The 21,984-nt window shown below is 43.3% G+C and overlaps 2 protein-coding genes across 3 annotated transcripts; both read left to right on the forward strand.

The window, feature by feature from the left end:
- Window positions 1-960: 960 nt before the first annotated feature.
- mapk14a (mitogen-activated protein kinase 14a) lies at window positions 961-10,772 on the forward strand. Of its 2 annotated transcripts, none has more exons than XM_040192600.2 (12): window positions 961-1,459; window positions 3,855-3,984; window positions 4,181-4,239; window positions 6,205-6,316; window positions 6,472-6,501; window positions 6,792-6,839; window positions 6,924-7,038; window positions 7,127-7,198; window positions 7,917-7,996; window positions 9,222-9,300; window positions 9,498-9,671; window positions 9,778-10,772. In XM_040192600.2, the coding sequence occupies exons 1-12, from the start codon at window positions 1,341-1,343 to the stop codon at window positions 9,840-9,842; spliced, it is 1,083 nt and encodes a 360-aa protein (XP_040048534.1). In that variant the 5' UTR covers window positions 961-1,340; the 3' UTR covers window positions 9,843-10,772. The 2 variants fall into 2 exon arrangements, with proteins under 2 accessions (XP_040048534.1, XP_040048535.1); XM_040192601.2 differs by lacking the exon at window positions 7,917-7,996 and adding an exon at window positions 8,407-8,486.
- Window positions 10,773-11,281: 509 nt separating this feature from the next.
- Window positions 11,282-21,984, forward strand: srpk1a (SRSF protein kinase 1a). Its single transcript, XM_040192594.2, has 16 exons — window positions 11,282-11,496; window positions 12,178-12,232; window positions 14,792-14,916; window positions 15,053-15,161; window positions 15,281-15,368; window positions 15,655-15,742; window positions 16,151-16,257; window positions 16,610-16,775; window positions 16,859-16,884; window positions 17,006-17,231; window positions 17,326-17,670; window positions 17,821-17,921; window positions 18,130-18,237; window positions 18,377-18,446; window positions 19,251-19,343; window positions 20,611-21,984. The coding sequence occupies exons 1-16, from the start codon at window positions 11,484-11,486 to the stop codon at window positions 20,793-20,795; spliced, it is 1,905 nt and encodes a 634-aa protein (XP_040048528.1). The 5' UTR covers window positions 11,282-11,483; the 3' UTR covers window positions 20,796-21,984.

Consider the following 21,984-nt stretch of genomic DNA (forward strand, 5'->3'; position numbering starts at 1 on the left):
TATCTCACTACGATTCAGTATAAAACATTTTACTTTTTACTTTTTTATTAGAAAAAAATTCCTTCTGAGCTCAGCCAGAAGTCTACAATACTTTCAATCTATCTAAAAGACAAAGGTCATGACACGGCAGTTCTTATACTACTGAAACAGAAGAACCAACTAAAATCAAAGACGCGTTGTCTTGACCTTAGAGGAAATCAAAGGCTTTGCCATAGTTCAGTATGCTGGGGACTGGTGGCTCTCTATTATATTTGTGTAGCTTTATTTTATATAAGTATGAGACGGATGCCCTTTTCGCCTAATCACCTGCCCACCTCAAATGTCAATGGACGGCTCTTTAAGACATGTGGATCAACGGATGGATGATTTTGCGTAATGTGCTCACGAAAGGCAACACACTTTTGCTTCCAAAAAAGTATTTTGGTTTGTGAACTTTGTCGTCCTTATTATAGAAATTTTGATTTCCATTTTGTTGTCATATGATTGCATACAAATTGAAAAAACAAAGTAAAATTTCAGATTACATAGAAAACATTTAGGATAGAACTGCTTTACCCATAGATAGAACTACTGAGAAGTTTGTAATTGCTCAACTGACACACACTTTAAAAACTTCAAAAAATGTAAAGAAGTATCTAAAATCCAAATCTAAAATGATGATTTATTCACTCTCAAAAATGACCCAATTTCATTACTTCAGACCTGTTAAATTGAATTTTGTGATTACCTTGTTCTGTTACTTTCTAATGAAAACTAGCATAATTTTTATAGATAATATCTGTGTCATTGGGTGAGGTACTCATCCAATACGGGTTTACTTTGACTTTCTGGTCAATTTGACAAGCATAAGGATTCGATGTGGGAAGAAAGTAGCTCAAATCCAAATCGATGTTAGAATGTGATTGTATGTGTGAACCATTGCTTTTTATACGATTTTTAGCATCTGTTTTCGAGGAATCCCATTTCGATTTTTTTCCCCACCTCAATGCAGCACGGCTTCCCGTTTCGGTCGCTTCGTAGTCCCGTTGTTTAACCTCGCGAGACTTTGCGACGTGTTGCAACCGGGGTGAAATCTCGTGAGCTGTCTGAGGCCAAACCGACAGGGAAACAAATAGCGTGGAGATTTTTTAAAAAGGTATAATTAGACAGACGGTGACTCGGCGCAACGTTGCGCAAAAGAAAGCCCAGTTGGCTCTCGATTGGTTGAAGCTATCTTACGTCGAGAAACGTTTGGTTTAGCGTCACTTCTCGTAACTTGGGGAAAGTTTAGCAGCACGGTTCGGAGTCTCCAACCCGCGAGCAGAAAGTCGCGTCGGCGGTCGGCGGTTGGTTCTGCAGGAATGTCGCAGAAAGAAAGACCCAAGTTCTATCGGGAGGAGCTCAACAAGACGATATGGGAAGTCCCGGAGCGCTACCGAAACCTGTCCCCGGTGGGCTCCGGTGCCTACGGATCCGTGTGGTAAGTCCCCCGATGCGTTGCACCGTGAACGTTTGCGTAGCCTCGGAGGCATCTAACATCTAACCTCCATTCATTTTAGAACAGGCCTGGGCTGCAGATGCTAAAGTTGGGTTAGCTCGTCCCGATTGTTAGCTAACTAGCAAGGTGGAGCCACGATGTTCCTTTCTAAAGGGAAAACTTGTTGACTTGTAATGTGGCTCTTGTGCAACTTGTATTTCGCCTCTCCGACGACTCGTACTTCCACACAATCTGCTTCTTGATAACATTGACCGTAAACCGAGCGTTGGTCGGATCAGTGTGCATGTTAACATCAGAGAGCTGACAAGTCGATCGGTATTTTATTTCATGAAAAGTAGTTTTACAAAATCAAAGAGAGGTTAAAGTTAAGTACGGAGATGATAGTCAATCAATTAGAATTCTTAAACATTTTTTAACTTGATTAATAGTTATCAAATAAAGAAATATACGTGCTTTCATGTACGGATTTATTGTGTTTCGGTTTTATTTAAGGAACAATTGCATTTTGGGAATATTTTATTGACCTGTGTGAAAATGAATTATTAGTTGCAGCCCTGGTGTAGACTGTTGTTCTGAGTTATACATTTAATTACACAAATCCCAAATGGTTAGCAGTCCCCTGAGAAGATCTATTAAGCCTTCATGGAACCACCTCCATCTTCTAAGATGTTTCACTAAAGATGAATTTGCAGCACAAAGATATTTGCATGTGATCTTTTCTGTTGCAATTGTATGTGTTTTTTAGTTTTTAGATGAGGTGGATTCCCTTAACAGGCTTCTTGGCAGAAGTGTAAGCTTTCATGGGATCGACCCTTTGCAATCGCCTGGTGATTAAACCCGTTGTGCTGATACTATCTAGGACACAACATGGTCGCAGTACGCTTGATTTAGTGGGCAGATGTTTGTTTTGCAAAAGGAAGCGGGCAGCTGTGCTGTTGCTTGGCGATAGGATAATCTGTTGCTGGTCAGATTACTGTTTGCTCACCAGCGTAGTGACTGATTTTGTTCTTTTTCTCTCCAGCAGTAGACTGGTTACGATTACGTGTTTACTGTGAATTTATATCCAGGTCAAAACAGAAACTACACAACGTTTTATGTTTAGATCCTGCACACGTACAAAGACTGTAACTCATACATCGCTTTCGTCCTAAAAGCTTTTTGGGGTACAGTGTTGCTGTGTTGACAGGAAAAGAACCACTAACCCTGTTAATAGTGGACAACGTGCTTTATGTACTTTGCTGCAACTTCAGCCATAGCAAGTTGGTTCTCAAAGCAGAACGGTCGAGATACCATTAGAGCAGTCATGTCCATACAGCTTGCATTTATTAGTTAAACCCTAACTGCTTTTTGTCCAAATTTGTATTCCATTTAATACATTTGTATTGGTTGATATGGATGCAATACGTTTGTTATTTCAGCTTGAACGCTGTGTGATGGTGAATCTCTGGTCACGCTCCGTCCAAACATTAGTTACTGGTGGCTGTCGTCAATACTACTGACACTTCACTTTGAAATGAAAGCTCTCCAGCGCCTTTGCAGGGGATAAGTGTGCCTAAAGATGCATATCACATGACCGTTCATTTACGCTGGGGCTGTGCTTGCTGGTCGCAAAGTGTTCCAATAATAGCTCCCCCCCCCTCCCCCCCGCGCATGTAGGCAGTCGGAGCATTACGATATGCAGAATTGAATGGCACAATGGCTGTTCGCATAGCAGCAACGCCTGCAATTATCCCCGTTGAAATGAACCTGTTAGGCAAGCCCGATGCTTGTTGTGGTTTCACCCGGTCAAGAAGGGAGCAAGGGGGCCGGTGTCGACGGCTTCAGGGGTTTTCAGTTCCCGCCCGTCCAAACCAAAACGCAACCGTGGAGTTCTCCAACTAAAGCCGCATGCGCAGCTTTTTCAAACATCGCCGTTTTCCCATTCCTAAAACACGGCAGTAGTGTGGACGCTGGGCAGAAAGTTATGTCTTTTTAGACTAAAAACCTATCAGTGTGGGTGATTTGTGGTAAGGAGAGCTGAGCAGGTTCGGGACAGTCTGTCTTTACGAGTGAAGGACAGGCTGTGGGCAGGCCTGCCCCCAATATGCTGAGCGATGACATTTTCTGCTGATGTTGCTATTTTCTGCAGCTCTGACTGCACATAATTTTTTATTTTTTTAAAGAGCAGAACAGTTTTTCCTGATCTGCCTAAAAACGTCAAATTTTCTTTTCATGTTGAGCTTATTTGTGAAGTGTTGTTTTCCTTAACGTGTAGATCATTTCCTTTTTAAATTCAGTATTATATACAATGTAATTCATATTGACAATATTTATTCATGTGAGTAAGGAGACCGTAACCAGTGTTTATATTCAAGCTCACATGTTTGTCCCCCTACAGTTCTGCATTTGACCTTAAGATTGGTATGGAGGTAGCTGTGAAGAAACTCTCTCGGCCATTTCAATCCATCATCCATGCCAAGAGAACGTACAGAGAGCTGCGGTTGCTGGAGCACATGAAACATGAAAATGTGAGTCGTTGTTCCTCTTCCCTTTTTATTGTGTCAGATGGCGCACAGTCATTTAAAACCAAACCTGCTGTAATGGCTCATGCCACACATTGTGCTCCTTTGATCATGTCACCTATTAACTTATTAGCCGGTTTTCGCTCCTTCCCATTGATCTTTGTTTTGTTAACTCCACAACGGTTTCCCATGTTTTTTGCAGGTGATTGGCCTCCTAGATGTCTTCACCCCCGCTACTAGTCTGAACGAATTCACTGATGTGTAAGTGGCACGTTGTTTGTTTTTAAAATAGTCCCCAGTAGCACTTGTGCATGATTTGAATGGTGTTTGACAAACTGCAGCCTGTGGTGTTGCACCGTCCTCTCTGTGTCTGGGAAGCACCTGGAGACGAGCCAGCTGACTAAACACTGGAACATTTCTGAGACTGCAACTTCTGTTAGTTATTCACTCGCTGGCTGCTACTTGGAGTTATTTCACCAGCTTCCTTCCCTTTATCCACTGCTCTCTGGCTTTGTGAAAGACACACAGGCACTTATTGTTCTTTATTGGTAAAGTTTGTCAAAAATGGGAAGTGGTTCGTTGACCGTGACTAAAGCCTCCGCCCGTCATGTCTGGAATGTCTCCCTCGCTTCTCATTTGTCTCAAATTGTGACGGATTTCAGAGACCTGACCGATCAGTGTGCCTCCACTAAATGCGTCGCATCTCTCTTCCCCGCATTTATGATGTCATACGTTATTCAGCCCTGTGTGGAGACTCATCCCTCGAGTTTTGACTCACACAGAAATATTTTGGAGCAGTTTGGGCGAGGGCAGTGTGGCCCTTCCTCCATGTTGGAGGCCTCGCTTAACAGCATGGACAGGTTTATTTATAATACCTAACATGCTTACATGTTATTTTGTGTCTGGAGAATATGTCGACTCCCAAGATCCGGACCCAGGAACTAGGTCACAGTACTCTGACATTAACCCATAGGAAACTACAATGACTACGAAACCACAAATGCTGCACATTTGATCGTAACCATCCAACTAAAGACGAGGCTTTCTGGTAGCTGTTTATATCGTCTCGGATTGTTTGGAGTATACAAAGCATTGTGTTATTTTTGTCACACAAATAGTGCATTGGGCCGCCTGTGATTGTGGTCCGTGGTAAACGGGCAGGTTGTCTGGTTTTCACACTTAAATGTTAAATAGTGCCTCTGCACCCCCCCCCCCCCCTAAAGGTTAATGTTTTATTCATTCTTCCTGACCCCAGCGATGATGTCCATGTGCAACCAAAGTCCAAGTCATTTAAAGTGTTTGTCAGTTATCCCTTGTTTTACTTGTAATCGACCATCTCTGCCATAAAATACTCAAGGAAGCATCCTCTAACGCTTAGAAGAGATTGTGATTCAGGTTTCATCTCAATATCACTGATAATAGATTTTTGGACAAGGACAAGAAGAAGTGCAATTAGAAAGGGATTGCATCCTTTTATAATCACTGTCCATAGTGAGCCTCTATGATAATAGAAGCACAATGCTAAATCGGTGGAGTGCAGCATTTTCTGCAGAATGCCCTGCGATGGCTCACTTATGCAGGTGCTTTAAGTAAGATTCCCCGTGGCTCTAAAAATACTCACGCTCCTCGCAGCTCCCGTTTCTATAGGAGAGCGGAAAACGGTCGTCACTATTTTTATCTCCCTTTTTTCCAAGGCGGGTGAACTTTGGAGAGTGACCGTGTCCCTGTTTGCTGCTGAGAACAAGTCCGAGTGTAAGCAAGTGCTATTTTAAGGCTGTGCTCTCTGTGCTGTTTGAGAAGAGAGGCGCACTCATGAAGTGGGTGTTTGTTCAGCGGCAGACTGATGAAGCGACACATGGCTTTGTGTACTTTGGGTTTTGCTTTCATCACACACGCGCTGTTTGCGCTCTTTTAAACAAACTCTGGGATTAGATTTGAATTATCCACTGATGCTGCTCTATTAAGACAATTTCAGGATGTGTTGTTATGTGACGTTCCCTTTGTGCGTGGCGAGGACATCCAGTGCCTCCGCAAGGGAGTAGCAGCTAAAGCGGTTCGGGCTCACATATGGTTCAGGCTCATGTAGCCATATGGGAGATGCGTTTACTGCCTGTGAAATCTAGAAAATGTGGAAATATATTAATTTATCCATCTGGCTTTTTGCGAAATGAAAAAACCAAAACATTGACATGCATTGCATTTATGTCTACTTTTTGGGATTGGCAGGTATCTCGTGACTCACCTAATGGGGGCAGATCTCAACAACATAGTGAAATGTCAGAAACTCACCGATGACCATGTCCAGTTCCTCATATACCAGATCCTCAGAGGGTTAAAGGTGAGGTTTTAGAGAAAAGGCTGTTTGTTTTCCTGCCAGGTGTCAACGATTTGTACTGCAGTGCCTCTGACACTACGTGTTGTGGACAATCAATAAATACACTTTTGAACTGACGATGAAATGTAATGCACATGTTCTCTTCTGCCTCCCCTCAGTATATCCACTCAGCAGACATTATTCACAGAGTAAGTGTGCCGCGTTTGTTTGTCTGACAAATGTCACTGTGTCTCCGACCCTGATGAAACACAAGTGTGTCGTGGTTTATGACATCTTTCGCTTAGCAGCTTTGGGCCTGTGCTTAATATGAACACTGAAGGGAAGTCATTAACAAGACCTATTGCTTCTACACGGTGTTGATTATTACATTTTAATATTAATAAAAGGAACGGATGTGTTTTTGATCATAAAGTACAGATTCAGATTTCTGATGTTTAGAATTACACAAATTTACATTTGGGCTTTCGTGTTTTTTTAGGATTTGAAACCGAGTAATCTGGCGGTGAATGAGGACTGCGAGCTGAGGGTGAGTGAACCGCTAGTGGCATGCAAGCGCAAGTCCCCAAATGTGAATATGTTAAGAACTTTTTGGCACTTCAATTGCTCCCAGATTCTGGACTTCGGCTTGGCGCGGCACACGGATGACGAGATGACCGGCTACGTGGCCACTCGCTGGTACCGCGCCCCGGAGATCATGCTGAACTGGATGCATTACAACATGACGGGTAGATTGCTTTGCAAAGACCTTCCCCCGGGACTTTTTGCATATATGCGTCATGATCCTAACGCTTGTGTCCTGCTTGTGTGTTTCAGTTGATATTTGGTCAGTTGGCTGTATAATGGCAGAACTTCTGACTGGAAAAACTCTGTTTCCTGGAACTGACCGTATCCTTTTCAGTTGAGAGTTCAGTATGTTAAAAAAAAAAACGTAGCAGGAGAGACTCTGACGCGCCATTTGCATATCAAATCAGACGGGTTAAACTCACATTTTCATGGTTGTATAAGTAATTATTTACAGTCAGAAACTGACCTGTTTTTGTATCCTCTCACCCGCTCTTTTCTGTTGAAACATGATCCGTCTGAGGCGTTTCTAATATAACAAATGTAACTCCGACATTACCTGTTCTCCCACTTGCCGCTGGCTTGACACATGCCCTTATACTGCCATGTTTCCACTGGCGGGCTTTAACTCTTCCGACGCCGTCAGTTTGCCTCATTTGCTTCAGTCCACCCTCTGCTTGCACCCCTGACAGTCTTTTCATGGGCCGATCGATTTGTGCTCGAGATTTAGTTGACACCCCCCCCCCCCCCCCCCCCCCCCCCCGGGGGTGCAAGTTAAGTTTACAACGTAAACACTCCGCTGCCTCCACACTAGCTTTTTTTTCTTTCTCTTTTTTTCTAAGCCCTGCAAGGTACATTTAAAGTACTTTCTCTATCTGTTCAAACTTGCCTACAGGTTTTCTCCTCATTGCGCATGATGAACTGTAATACCGAAGATGTTTTTTTATTTTTTTTAGTGGCATGAGTTTCAAAAGCTGTAACTGGTCAGATTACAGGTGCTCCCTCGTCCAGTATCTGGTCTTCCTTTACTGTGTGCCGGTAGAAATTGATCAGTTGAAGCTAATCATGATGCTCGTCGGAACACCAGGGCCCGAGCACTTGATGAAAATATCTTCAGACTCTGTGAGTTAAAAAAACAACAACATCCACGTTTTTTTCTCTAACCAGTTTTCCGCTTTAAATTGCCACTCTTTTGTGCGATAACTTGGTGTATCTGTGCCTTACTCACGGCATGTTTTCCAACCTTCAGCTTTGTGGGTTTGCTTTCTGCCACTTTCAAACGGGGGAATTAAGTACCTTTGTTGTGATCTGATTATGACACGGGGTGGAACCCTTTCCCTGACTGAAGTATTGTGTTGCGTCTGCTCGATCTAATCTTAACTTTCATTTTCACATTTTGCTCCAAAGTGCGCGAAGTTTGCTCTCCCACGCATTGCAGTATCTTCAGTTTACTCGCCCAGTGTCCGATTGAGAAGCAGCTTCTTAACTCAGTTCGCTCTGTCGCTCTACTGCCCTTGACACAAGCTTCGTAGATATAAACCAGCTTCAGCAGATAATGCGTCTAACGGGAACGCCCCCAGCGTCTCTAATAAACAGGATGCCCAGCCACGAGGTGAGACGGATCCACAGTTACTTTCTTTAGACCCGAGCGTAGGCCGGGGCGGGAGGACGGTCGGACACGCTGACGTAACTTTCTCTTTGCCTTTTCAGAGCGATGCAGCTGCTAGCTGGCTTAGCTTAGCATCCTCAATTCATACACAGCGTCGGTCCAAATTGTTTGCATGCTTCATGTAGTAATTAATTCAATTTGAATGGTCTTAAGCGATAAGGCCATGAAGGTGGCCGCACCGACGAACGCGCCACTCAGTTGAGCGTGAGGAGCAGCCCAACCACGAGTTTAGGATTTTAGTTTTCCAGTTTAATGCTGTTAACAGGTGTGTCTGACATGCTCAGTGCATGAGATTGTGATTGCCAGAAGTGGCTCTTCACTTGTGGGGTGAAGGCATTTCACCCCGGTAGTATTGAAATGTGTCCTGAGAAGAACACGTGCACACTGTGCAAGAGCTACGCTCACTGTGTGTGGTACAGTATTTACTAATTGCACTTTCTGTTTGAAAGTTGCTCTGTTCTGTGGGGTTTTCTCTTGCACATTTCTTAAAACTTCCTTTCTTGCTTCTCTAAATATTTTTGTGCACTTTATTTTCTATTTCAGCTGATAGCCTAATTTGCAACCGTGCTATTGTTTTATTGTACAGTTCATTTATTACAAAACTGGCGGTACTGAATGTGGGCAACATGTTGCTGCTGGTAGGAACTAACTTTTGATTTGCTTTCTGCCTTCTTTCAGGCCAGGAACTACATCAGTTCCTTGCCAAATATGCCCAAGAGGAACTTTGCTAGTGTCTTCATTGGTGCCAACCCACAAGGTGATACAAGACATAAACGTTACTGTGTTGTGGTACCAGCCCTGGAAATTGCAATTCATAAATATTCATTCCAGTAAATGTTTTTGATATTGTACTGTTGATTTAAACCCAACTTTTGGTCCAAACTCATTTGACAAGATATTTTGTTAATCTTTGAGATTTTAGCCCTGTTCTTGTATTGATGTGTGTTCTTAAAGCTGTGGACCTTCTGGAGAAAATGCTGGTTCTGGATACAGACAAGCGGATAACGGCGTCCGAGGCTCTGGCTCACCCGTACTTCGCCCAGTACCACGACCCCGACGACGAGCCGGAGGCGGAGCCGTACGACCAGAGCTTCGAGAGCCGCGAGCTGGAGATTGAAGAGTGGAAACGTACGTCTGTGCTCTATGCAAGAAAGTCTACTGCTGTCCAAAAAAATAAACCATGTACAGTATAAAATATCTGACGTGTTCCTAACATTTTTTTCTATTCCTGCAGGATTAACCTACGCGGCGTTGTGTAGCTTTGAGCCACCAACCTTTGACGATGACGGCATGGCGTAAGCGCACAACGACTGCAGCATCCGACAATACCTAACGATCCCAAACACGTTCATTAGTGCAGTTATTATTCTTATTCATGAACCACTAATGTTGACGAACTGTTGCAGGGAAATGTCTGTTCTTGCCAATAGCTGAAATCATTTTATATTCTTTTGATTCTGTTTTTAAAAACGTAGACGTTGATGCCTTGTCATTGTGACACTGAGATGCTGGAACACCTGGCCCTTGTTTTTAAATGTACTATTGAATAACTTCAAGCGTCTGTGGCCATCAATTTAATGAGGAAAATGCTGGTCTACCACTCTCCCTGCCAGGCTGTCGCAAACAGCACCGAGTCACATGAATTTGTAAAATAATTTAGTTGTCATAATGCTTCTTGTATTTAAAGTGAGTCGATTTGCTGTTTTGGGGTATTTGATCATTAGAGAATGTGCTTACTCTGTGTAGTCACTGACCTTCAGTGATCACTGATGGAATTTCACACATTTTAAGGTCTATTTTGATAGTTTAGATGCTCTGTGAGACTCTTTTTGGCTATAGGGAAAATCTGAGCCTCTACTTTTTAAGGACAGTCCTACTCAACAACAGCAAAATATTCATGGGTACATGGTCTACTCAAAATTATGTAAATATCTGTGTGCTATTTTTTAAATCTCTTGATTTATCTGTTTGTTATGAAGCAATCACTTTTATTATGTACATCATCGTTGTGTGCGTTTCCGAGAGTTTGTTTAGGATTTACAGGAATTTTAAGTGTCATGCTAAAACCTCTGATAGAAATACTGCTTAAATGTGTAAAAGAGGGGTGTCCGATGTATTTATACATATTTATGAACAGCAATCGAAAGATCCCGGAAACTATTTTCAGTCCAGCAGAGTAACTTTTATCTCAGTCCTTTGTTTAACGAATAAAGACTTATTTTTAAGAGACCCACGTTTTCTATTGTCTTTTATTATTGTTTCTTATTTTCCTAAAACGTTTTTATCGCAGTGCCAATAGTTGATTGAATACACGTGAACGGTTCGACCAAGAGGACAATGACATGAATATGTATTTTGATAATGAAGCATCCGTCAGATTTACATAATGGATATTTTCATTTAAAATGATGACTTGGACTGTTTCTATCCTCTTCATCAGCAAATGACTTATAACAAACACTACATTTAAAAAAACAACAAAAACAAACCGCAGTTCAATTGCTTACAAATCGTCCATGAATGAAAAAACTGCTTAAAGAACTAAAAACCTTATTGCATAAAGATACGGTTTTAACAGTAATTTATCAGCTATTCAAATCACGGATTTTCACTTACGACTTATTAACCACATGTTTCACATTGGGACAATCATTCCTATGCAGCCAGTCAATATTATCTATTCTTTGCACAGCCGCCTGGCAGCTTGTTACGTGCACACATTTGATTTATCATCTCCGTAACTATGAGACGTCCGTGTTGACCTGCAGCTTCAGCACTTCGTTTACATTTTTAAAAATAATTTTAAAAAAAATGTTTGGGTGCTGCGGTGGAGACGTCGCTTTGGGAAGCTCCCCCTTTAGCGAGCGCGCCAGTGCGCAGGCGCGGATCATTCGCTCGATGGTGGTGTAGCTAACAGGCTAAGCTACGAATCCAGCCAACATGGAGAGAAAAGGTAAATCTTCCGCGCAACCCGCCGTGCACCGAATGAGTCCAGTTCGCCCCGCGCGTGTGTCTGTCTGTGTGTTGATGTTCCTCGGGTGGCGTTTGTCCAAGTGTCGCCGAGCTGATTGAAGGCGTCTGTCACGCACTGTCGGGCTGCTGCGAGCTGCGTTAGCTCTCCAGACACCAGCTAACTGAAGCCTCACCGGGACATGTCAGGATTATGTAGCGGTTAGCTTTCTAGCTCGGTCCTCTTCTACACGCACACACACGTTCCTAAAACAACAACACCAGTAAAGCAGCCGTCTTTGCTACACGCTGAGCAGGTAAACCACCCGGGAACAACGACTGTGGTCATTCTGAGGAAGGACGGTTGCCTCGGTAGCCCGGTGATGCGCGTTAGCTTACGCGGAGCAACGCCGCTTCCAGCAATGAACCGGTGCACCGGCGGACAGACAGACCGACCGATGCACCCAACGTTGGGTTTAGCTGCATATTGTTTGGCGCACGTGTGACACATCGCGGTGCAAAATGAGCGCGTTTATGAGCCGTAGGGGCGAGATGACTTTGTCGCGTCCTTTCGCCTCGTTCGGTTATGATCTTTTTTTTTTGTATTGTCTCCGAGTGTCAAGTGACGTTAGACGACAAACGGCCTGCAGACAATGGATCGTTGGTCACCGGTTTCTCTCCACAGTTCTGGCGCTGCAGGCGAGGAAGAAGAGGGGCAAAGCGAAGAAGACCAGCAAAAAGTGAGTTCCGTAGAGCCCATTTTAAGCTCTTTATTTGGTATGCAAATACCGAATAACAGGCATGCATTTTGTCAGCTCAGTCAAAGGTGGTATTGTTTAAAAACAGTGTGATCATGCTCTCTGTGCGTGGTTCAGACGTTTGAATGTGGACCTGAAACAAGGTCCTTGACTTCAGGCCTTTATTCTGGTGCGTGTAATCCGATGACAAGAAAAACTGCAGCCCAATTGACATAAATGATCAAGAGCCCTCTGGGTTATTAAACTATATTTCTATATTTACAACGTGTTTCAATTAAGTGCATTGGCATCATTCATTTGGACCGTTACTTCAATGAGATAGAAGTTGTAATCTATCCGTATAGAATGGGGGTATATATATATTGAAGGCTGAAATAAGCCATCTGAAGTCCATATCCAGCTATGAAAATGGCTTATGATTGATTGTGTTCAGATGATGCCATCCGTGGCTCAAAAAATGCCACTGTGTACCAGATTTAATGGATGTCTACTGATTGTTTTGATGCACATAACGATTCACAAATCACTCCATGGTGGCAGCCTTGTAGCGTTGCATAACCGCCTGTGCTATATTTAAAGCCAGAGAAAGAAGAAGCCCACATAAGCCCACCGAAGCGTGGTGTTTCGCCGAAAAACGGCACGATTGCAGAGACTAAACTCCCAGCGGTGTCATCTTTGCGACTGAAACAGACATGTCCATCAGTCTGACCGTCTAATCTTATGCTACTGTAAAGCTATATGTATTCGTTTTCATATCACAGTTAGGTTCTCATGCTGAGCACCATGTCTACAGAGGAGCATTCACCCTTCTGACAAAGACGTGATACTGTAGAGCCTGTAGGTCTCTGTAAGCCTCTTAAATGTACATCAAAGCAACTTGAATATTACGTGCAACTTTCACACCAGTGGAAAAATAAGAGCACCAACCCAATATTAAAGCAGCCAATTATTTGCATGAGCAACTTACTAATTAGAGTTTTGTCTGGCTTTAACGGTTAATTAACAATATTGTTTTGCAATATGCATGTATTCATCCTTTGATAGTTGTGAGTATGAGAATTGAGCTTCATATCATTCATTCATATTCATTTGATTAATTGTGCAATAATGAAAGAGCTGCAGCATGCATTTCAAATGGAGGAAAACCTCTGCATTATGAAGTCAGAATTATTATATAATTGTTTTTCAGTAATTAATTGTTATTTCATTGGTGCACAAGCCTCCCTTTAAACCTCGGCTTCAACAAACTGTGTCAGGCATGCGTAAGTAGGTTACAGATTACGGGAAAAGGAGTAGCTCATTTGTGAGACACTACAGAAACCGTACAGACGAGTTTAGGAATTTATTTTAATGTGTGTCTCCCGTGGTGATGAGCAGCCTTGATCTGCTTTGTGGAGGAAGTAACATTCGGCTGTTTGGCTTTAAAGTTATTATCAGGAACTGATCTGTTGCCCAACGCAGATTCTAGGAAGTGACAAATGAATAAACAGTCAACTTCAGCTAGTAGTTTAGCCAATGGTTCAAAGCAAATTTTATATATTTTTATTATTCCAGCCTTTTTCAGGCGGGGGAGACGTGGTATGAGGAACACTGATTCTGAATATATAGGTATTTGAAGAGAGGCCAACTTAAAAGCTTGATCCTTTTTTATTTACACGTTAGCAATAAAAACCTATTCATTCATGATATTATACAAATATTTGATATGCACTTCTATTCATTAATGCCAAACAAGTTTTTCTTTAGGTTGTGCGTTCAATCTATATAACTGGTATTCTTGTTGGATGCTTAATGCTTTTTGTAATGTGACTTGCTAAATGTTCTTTGTCCCTTCCATCTGACAACCTGACATAATGACAACATCATTTACCTTTTGTAATTGCAGTTAGTACCTGTATCTGTTCCTTGATGACTATATATTTTTTGTCCAGCGGCCCTTATTTTACCCTGAGCCTAGTCATTTGTTATTATCTACCAATTATGAAGTTGAGTCCTTTTCCCAAACAATAGAGTTGCACCATTCACACGCAATCTAAAAATAGAACTAAGTTACGCTTAGTAAAGCCTTTCTCATTCATACACGTGTTGACAGACACGTAGCTCTGCATAAGAGAATATAGCCTGCAAAAAGAGGTTTCTTTCAACGCCTCTTTCTCCTCCTCCTCTTGATATCTGTGGAAGGACAGACACCGGAAGGATCTGCGGGTCTGTGGTGGCAGCAGCGCTGGCAGTGAGAGTAATTACGCAAACACGGTCGATGCTGCTTATGACGTATGCCCCTTTCTCCCCTCTGGCTGTTTGATATAGAGCGCATCATCCCAGCTCGTAAAGAGCAAACTACAGACACCATCCCTGTCAGCGATGGGCTTAATCTGCATTGTGTGAACTCGTTTGGCCAGCTCGACTTCCACGGGCTTTGAGTAATTAGCGAAAATCAAGTGCTGCAGCTTTAAAATGCTTCTGTTCCCAGGCAGAAAATAAGATGCAATGCACTCTGTTACTAATGAAGTCTAAGATGGTGTGCGTGTGTTTGCCCATCAGGCAGCCAGTCAATTCCAGAGCTCGACATCCTCAGCAAGAAGCCTCGCCTCAGGAACCCGAGGAACCCGAGGAGATCCTCGGCTCTGACGACGAGGAGCAGGAGGACCCCAACGACTACTGCAAAGGTCTGCAAAGTCCTGTCTCATTCCACGCTTGCATTGTTCACATTTAACAAACTTAACTTATTCACGACAACGATATTGCTTTAATGATTTGTTGACTGTCTGACCTGTATTCAATGTGCATTTTCACCTCTTCTAGGTGGCTACCACCACGTGAAAGTAGGGGACCTTTACAGTGGAAAATACCATGTGATCCGGAAACTGGGCTGGGGACACTTCTCCACCGTGTGGCTCTCCTGGGACATCCAGTACGAGAAAAACTCTCACTGCATATTCTCAGTGCACGGTTGTTTACGAGGCCTGAAGTGGTACAGATTGAAGTGCAGCTGACTCACTGCTTCCTGTGTTACTTGCCGTGTGGTTTCAGGGTGAAGAGGTTTGTTGCAATGAAGGTGGTGAAGAGTGCAGAGCATTACACGGAGACGGCAGTGGATGAGATCAAACTCCTGAGATCCGTGAGTTGGGGAGTTGTTTGCACACAGCAGGTTCAAATTAGGACGCAGAGAACATGTAATGATCAATGTGGACACAGTGATCACAGTTCATGATAACGCACACAATACAAGGATCTTTCTTGTGGTGAATAAAGTTACAGACTTAAATTAACGGGGGGGTCCATCCCAGAAAATGCTGTCCAACCACATTCTGCTTGTGTTACATGAGTACAGAAGAGACATGCTAACATTATAACATGGGAATCCTGACTGTTTGGATCACGTTGTTCTGTTTAAATGCTCTCAGGTGAGAAACTCTGACCCCAATGATCCCAACCGTGAGATGGTGGTCCAAATGGTTGATGACTTCAAGATCTCTGGTATCAATGGAACCCGTATCCTTTCAAGCCAGATGTTGAAAAGGCGTCCTGTTCTTTTTTTTTCTTTCTTTTAATACTTCTGATATCTGTTTAGTGAAACACTCTGAAAAGAATGGGAACATTCTTTCCCTTGCTGTCAAATTTAGCTTTGAAGGCCTTGTGTGTCTCAAACAGAGCTCCACCTACCACAGCACGTCGGCTGAGTAAGATCCCATTAATGCCACAGGGAGCGCTTCAGCTGTAACACGACTCCTCGTGGAAACACTCCCTGGTGTTTGCACAAGTCTTTTCGTTTGTTTAAAATGTCAATGTTCATAATGTAGGTGACGGTCCACAAGGCCTCAGCTTGTTTAGTCAACCTTTTTCTTGTAATGGTTTTTCATTTAGCCTTACTTGTATTATCTTAACTGCTGTGATCTTCAGACGTCTGCATGGTGTTTGAGGTGTTGGGGCATCACTTGTTGAAGTGGATAATAAAGTCTAATTACCAAGGGCTGCCCCTGCCGTGTGTGAAAAGCATCATTAGACAGGTAACATTAGACAAACAGTCTTACACCTTTTTGTATGCAGACCTTCTCTTGATGACGGTTCAGCAGTGGCCTCCTCATTTACAATAGTTACCAGTTACCCTCCAGGATGTGACGAGTACTTTATGGTGGCGTTTGTTTTTCCGTAACTAAATCAACAATATTGATGGAGACTTTGCCTCTATGTATTGTTGTTATTTATACTTTTATACTTGGTTGCCTTTGTCAAGTCTGATCTCAATTAGTTCGCTAACTTTTTAAGAGAAATTCATATTGAAACATTACATTTTTATTTCATTAGTTAAATAATATGTTTCATCTTTTACAATCATTTCACATTTGGATATTTCCCCAGGTACTCCAAGGTCTGGATTACCTGCACACAAAGTGTCAGATCATCCACACCGACATTAAGCCAGAGAATATCCTGATGAGTGTTGATGAGCATTACGTCCGGAAGCTGGCAGCTGAAGCCACGGAGTGGCAGAGGGCCGGTGCTCCGCCTCCCTCTGGTTCAGCAAGTATGACACAAGCACTCGTTCATAAGTACATTCATGAGCGCACTGTGGTTACAGTTTGTACTCATCTGGTATTCTCGTTTCAGTAAGCACAGCACCTGCTCCAAAACAGGTACAGCCCTTTTTTATTGTTTACTTTCGTAGAGCTTGAGCCTCCCAAATTGTATTGGAACAACAGTAGTTATGCAACAGTCCACCAGAGCCTTCTTGTATCTTCTGTTCATCTCTGACAGATGGTCAAAATGTCCAAAAACAAGAAAAAGAAATTAAAAAAGAAGCAGCGGCGTCAGGCGGAGCTGCTGGAAAAATGCATTCAGGACCTGGAGAAGATGGAAAAGACCACAGAGACACGGGAGGATGAAGAAGATGAAGACGAGGACCCGCAGTCTCCAAAGGGACGAGCCTGCGCTCCTCTCAGACAGGTGTCTGTCCTGGAGCTAGCCAGCGAGGAGACGAAGGGTAAGGAGTCACCATTGTGAGACACTGCTAAAGACCCTCGCTGCGTAGTGTCCTTTGCCGTGAGCTGTCGTCTGTGTGGCCTCGATCCTTTCAGAGAGCAGCGTGGATGCAGATCTCACCCGGGCGGCGCCGGAGGGGCTGTTGGAGTTTAACAGTAACGGCCACGTGGAGGCGGACCAGACGCCGTCCCCTTCGAGGGACGACGACCAACACAATGGCAACGCGGAGCCCACAGAGAAGGAGCCACGCGACGGGTCCCCAGTTAACCTCGCCTGCAACGGCGGAGACTCTCCAGATCTCAAGGAGTTGGACGCTGAGGCGGGAGGCCTTGCTGCTCACAGCAGTGGAGTAACTGAGAGGCGCCTCCCTGTTGGGCTGGAGGAGGGAGAGCTGGATCAAGGCCTTCTGCAGGAGGAGGGAGAGGACGGGCGCGAGGACGGTCAGTCAGACAAAATCAGTACTTCAAGATGCTGTAAATGAGTTTTCTTTCTTTTTTTTGTGCCTGATGAAATTATTAATGAATGAAAGGCGCATCCGTGTGACAATTTGTTTAAGCTTTTTAACCCTTTTGTCTCCCTCTTTCTTACAGGCAAGCTGACAGCAGGATCCCTGTTGGTTAACCCCCTTGAGCCACTCAATTCAGACAAGATCAAGGTCAAGATTGCGGACTTGGGAAATGCTTGCTGGGTGGTGAGTTGCCTCTTAATGACCTTAGGGATTTCCTGATTAGGGATTACGGTACACATGCAGCTACCAAAATAGAAACCCTTAAGTCTTCTGTCCCATTCTTTAATTGGTTGTTCTTAGCTATGTTTTGAAGTTGTATTGTAGACGTAGTTGGATGCGGTGGGCCTAGGCTCTGTCATTTTTGAAGGATTTGTTTCTCTCCCTCTCCCAGAACAAGCACTTTACAGAGGACATCCAGACACGGCAGTACAGGTCCTTGGAGGTGCTGATCGGCGCGGGCTACAGCACACCGGCCGACGTGTGGAGCACGGCCTGCATGGTGAGAGATTAAACTGACAGGCAAAGAGAACTAAATCATCCATTTTGACTCAAAGCGTTATGAGTGGGCAGCAGGTGGTGCTGGCGGGTAAATCTTTTCATACAGTGTCTTTTTCTGACTGATTGTGTTGTCTCCTCAGGCCTTTGAGCTCGCCACCGGCGACTACTTGTTTGAGCCACATTCTGGGGAAGACTATTCCAGGGATGAAGGTATCGTTGGGACTGACTCTCCAGTTACACCTGCACAGAATTTAGCCGTGTTACATAATTCATACTGTTTTTTTGAACGTATGCTTCACTCGTAAGACATTTAACATTGGCAGCATGTCTCAAGTAGACCTGCACTTCAAGTCACTGTTCCTGTTAGCGAAATAACTCTGCATTGCACGTTGCTTAATTCTCCTCAATGTCAACACTTAGACGAGGGACGTTACAGTGGTTTTCTAAAGGTGACGGACATGTAGATGTTAATGAGTACCAACATCCCTGTGTTTATTTCCTCTTCACACCTCAAACCACTTAGACTGCACCGGAGAAGCGTCATTGTTCTCGTCCTTATGCTTTGTATTGATGTCGGCTTGCTGCTTAGCTTGAGGTTTCTGTACTGACTTGAATCTGTTACGGCACGTCAGGTATGTAGTTAGTTCCTTCTCACAAGCCCAGCGGCTGTGAATCGGCTTCTTCACAGCTCATTCTGTTGTGTGACTCATCTGATATCAGTCTGCAGTGCGCGTTTTAGTGTGTGTGTCTTTGATGGCTGTGCTTTAAGTCGTATTTAAGTCTTATCAGTCAGATTTGATCCTCATGCTTTTTTTTTTCTTTCATGAACTTGAATTGCCTCATGCATTTGTTGTCTTTTTTTTTAAAGAATTTCATTTGAAAAGTAATGCGGTTGCCATACATATGCTTATGTGTCATCCATTGTTCTACATGACCGTTTGTCTTCCCCTCGCCAGACTGCAGCATCTGACTTTTTCTCTCTCTCTCTCCTCCTCTGTTGTGCCTCATTTCCAGACCATCTTGCTCTCATGATTGAGTTGCTCGGTAAAATCCCTCGTCACTATGCTCTGAGTGGGAAATACTCGCAGGAATACTTCACCAAGAGAGGTATGCAATCCCCGTGCCTGTGGCTCGCTCTGGGACGGGTGGATGGGAGGTGGAGGGGGAAGGTTCCTGTCCGCACATGAAGACCGACGCGGTCGGTGTTTGCAGCCCAGCGGGCAAAGTAATGAATAGCGACCAATTGATTTGTTACTTTGAACGCTGCCGTCAGAGATTCATCCGCCTGTCAGAAGGTGTCTTGTTTGCAGAGGTACTGTCAGCGCTTCCTCAGGTGGACCTAAAGGACATGAATACACGATACTTTGTTGATGACTGTCGTGGGAAGAACAACATCTGCCTCCAGATTTTTTTCATTGCTATCGGTTGTTTATATGCAAACTTGCGGTGGTGTTGTTATAAATAAACCCGAGGTGTATTTTATTTACAGTAGTTCCTCATCTAGAACGGTCCCTGGCAGGAGGTAGTTTGAGGATATTTGTGCTCCACATGGCGCCTCTGTCCCGTCTGCAGGTTAGATGATGCTTGTGTGAGCACTGGTCTCAGTGCTCACACAAGAAAAAAGAACCTGCCTCTTTCTCCGTGGCACAAAGTCATTTTAACGGTTGTATCGACTCATGATTACGTACAGCGATTTAGTTCCAATTTCTTTATTTTCTGATGCGATGAGTCCGTCATGTTGTTTAAGCGGCAACAGGTGTACAAACACGATTGAAACGCTGCTACAACATTATTAGGAGGTGTTTGCTTTGAGATTAAATTACATTAACCTTCACAATATGATTGCTTGAGAGATTATTGATCACGCCCTAGTTGTATGAAACAATGACAAAACTGAAGTTAAAGACTCTTGAACACGTGGATCTGGGATAAGTTTAAGAACTTTTAGCTCTTTTTTTGATCTGATCTCTCACTGCAACAGCCTTTATATACTTTTCCCTCCACCCACCCAGCTGGCACGCGGCCTGATGCATCCGTCGTGTGCTTCGTCTCGTTCCTCTTGTAACGGTTTGCCGCCTAGACCACGTAGCACTGATAATTTAGCTGCCCGTAATGCTCATGATGACTGACATATTCCAAGAGGTTTTCTGCCTGCCGCGCTTATAAGGTCTCCAATGAAATAATGAAACATTTATTGTTCAAATCGTTCATATTTGTTAATTCTTTGACAGTAACTGAAATACAACTATTGAATGTCAGGTCTAGAGGTTTGAATATGTTTTTCACGGACTCCTTGTTAGCATTGAGTTTGCACGTTGTTGTTGTTGTGCTGTACTTCTGCACGGCTCCCTGACGCTGCGCTGTCCGCCTGCAGGCGATTTGAAACACATCACCAAGCTGAAGCCGTGGGGCCTGCTGGAGGTGCTGGTCGACAAGTACGAGTGGCCCCGAGAAGAAGCCGAGTGCTTCACTGACTTCCTGCTTCCCATGCTGGAGCTGATCCCGGAGAAGAGAGCTACCGCCGCCGAGTGCTTGCTTCACCCCTGGCTCAACCTCTAGTGGAGACCTCCAGCCATTTCACCCTCCTTCCCTCCCTCCTTCTCTCTCCAGAGACTGCAACAGATCACTTTCCAGTTTGGGCATATCTAATGAATATTTATTTCTCTTTTCTTTTTTTTTTTTTTTTCTTTTTTTAGTTTCATTGATTTCGGTTATCTTATGTTCTGGTTATTGAACTGATGCTTCTGTGTATGTTTGCGTTGGTTCTTCTCTCGGCAGGATGACGTGTGCTTTATATTCCTTTCTGGTCATGCTGGTTCCATTCTGCTGTTCTCCGTTTCCCCCCTCCCGAATAAGCAAAGCCGTTGTTGTACTGCTAGTGACTCATCCTTGTTTGTTACACTCCTGCACTAAACAAATTAAGGATATGTAGCCTTCCTTGGTCCTTCTGTCCCCTTTTTTAAAAGGATCTGCTATTAATACTTTTCTTGTGCATTTTCATTCGTGCTGTGTTGTTGTTTTTTTTGTTTTTTTTTAAGAATGATTTGATCTTCTATTAAACCTGTAAGGTGAACACTTTGTATTTGTAAACTAGGCATAAGGAGTTGCACACTGGGCTGACATGTACACTGACTGTCACAGCATTTCTCCAGAAGGTTTCTTAGAGACAGCCACTGTCTGATAATCTAGGTCATATTATTCAGTCTCTACAGATCTGTTGTCATCTGGTACTTAGTGTGCTTAGTTAATTATAATAAATGAGGAACTTAATTGTCATGGGAGGCTGGTATTCTCATTCAAATTAATAAACATCACGAATACATTGTTTTAAAGATTTAAACAAGACATGTTAAGGAGCCTCGGTCAAAGGAAAAAAAAGAGAAAATAAACTGTACATATGTGTACCAAAGAGTTTGCCTTTCTGTATATTATAGTTATGTACAGTTTTTAACAAATCTTAGCTAAAGGTATTTAGCTGGGTAGCTGTGTTTTAATAAAGTGTATGCGAGTGTTCAAGCTCATATGTATGTACGGCCAACTGTTCAATAACTTCTGTTTTTACCAACGAAATGGTGAGATCTGATGTTCTGAAATGGTCCCCAATTCATATCAAAGTAACCTATGACTATCAAACAGGTAAAAGCAAAATGTATACATTAGCGTCAGATTCAACAACATGGACTTTGTGTAAGCTGGCGATTGACAGAAACACACCATACAATAAAAACAGATGTTCATACAGTACAAA

The sequence above is a fragment of the Gasterosteus aculeatus genome, chromosome 2 (genome assembly GCF_964276395.1).
Source record: "Gasterosteus aculeatus chromosome 2, fGasAcu3.hap1.1, whole genome shotgun sequence".
Classification (NCBI taxonomy): domain Eukaryota; kingdom Metazoa; phylum Chordata; class Actinopteri; order Perciformes; family Gasterosteidae; genus Gasterosteus; species Gasterosteus aculeatus.

Bases quoted from the DNA above. Each gene is read 5' to 3' on its own strand.
- mapk14a (XM_040192600.2), top strand. From the start codon at position 1,341: ATGTCGCAGAAAGAAAGACCCAAGTTCTATCGGGAGGAGCTCAACAAG. The intron at 4,240-6,204 runs GTAAGTGGCACG...TGGGATTGGCAG, and splicing joins CTGAACGAATTCACTGATGT to GTATCTCGTGACTCACCTAA. The intron at 7,199-7,916 runs GTATCCTTTTCA...GTGTGCCGGTAG, and splicing joins TCTGTTTCCTGGAACTGACC to AAATTGATCAGTTGAAGCTA.
- srpk1a (XM_040192594.2), top strand. The intron at 16,258-16,609 runs GTAACATTAGAC...ATATTTCCCCAG, and splicing joins TGAAAAGCATCATTAGACAG to GTACTCCAAGGTCTGGATTA. The intron at 17,922-18,129 runs GTGAGTTGCCTC...TCCCTCTCCCAG, and splicing joins TGGGAAATGCTTGCTGGGTG to AACAAGCACTTTACAGAGGA.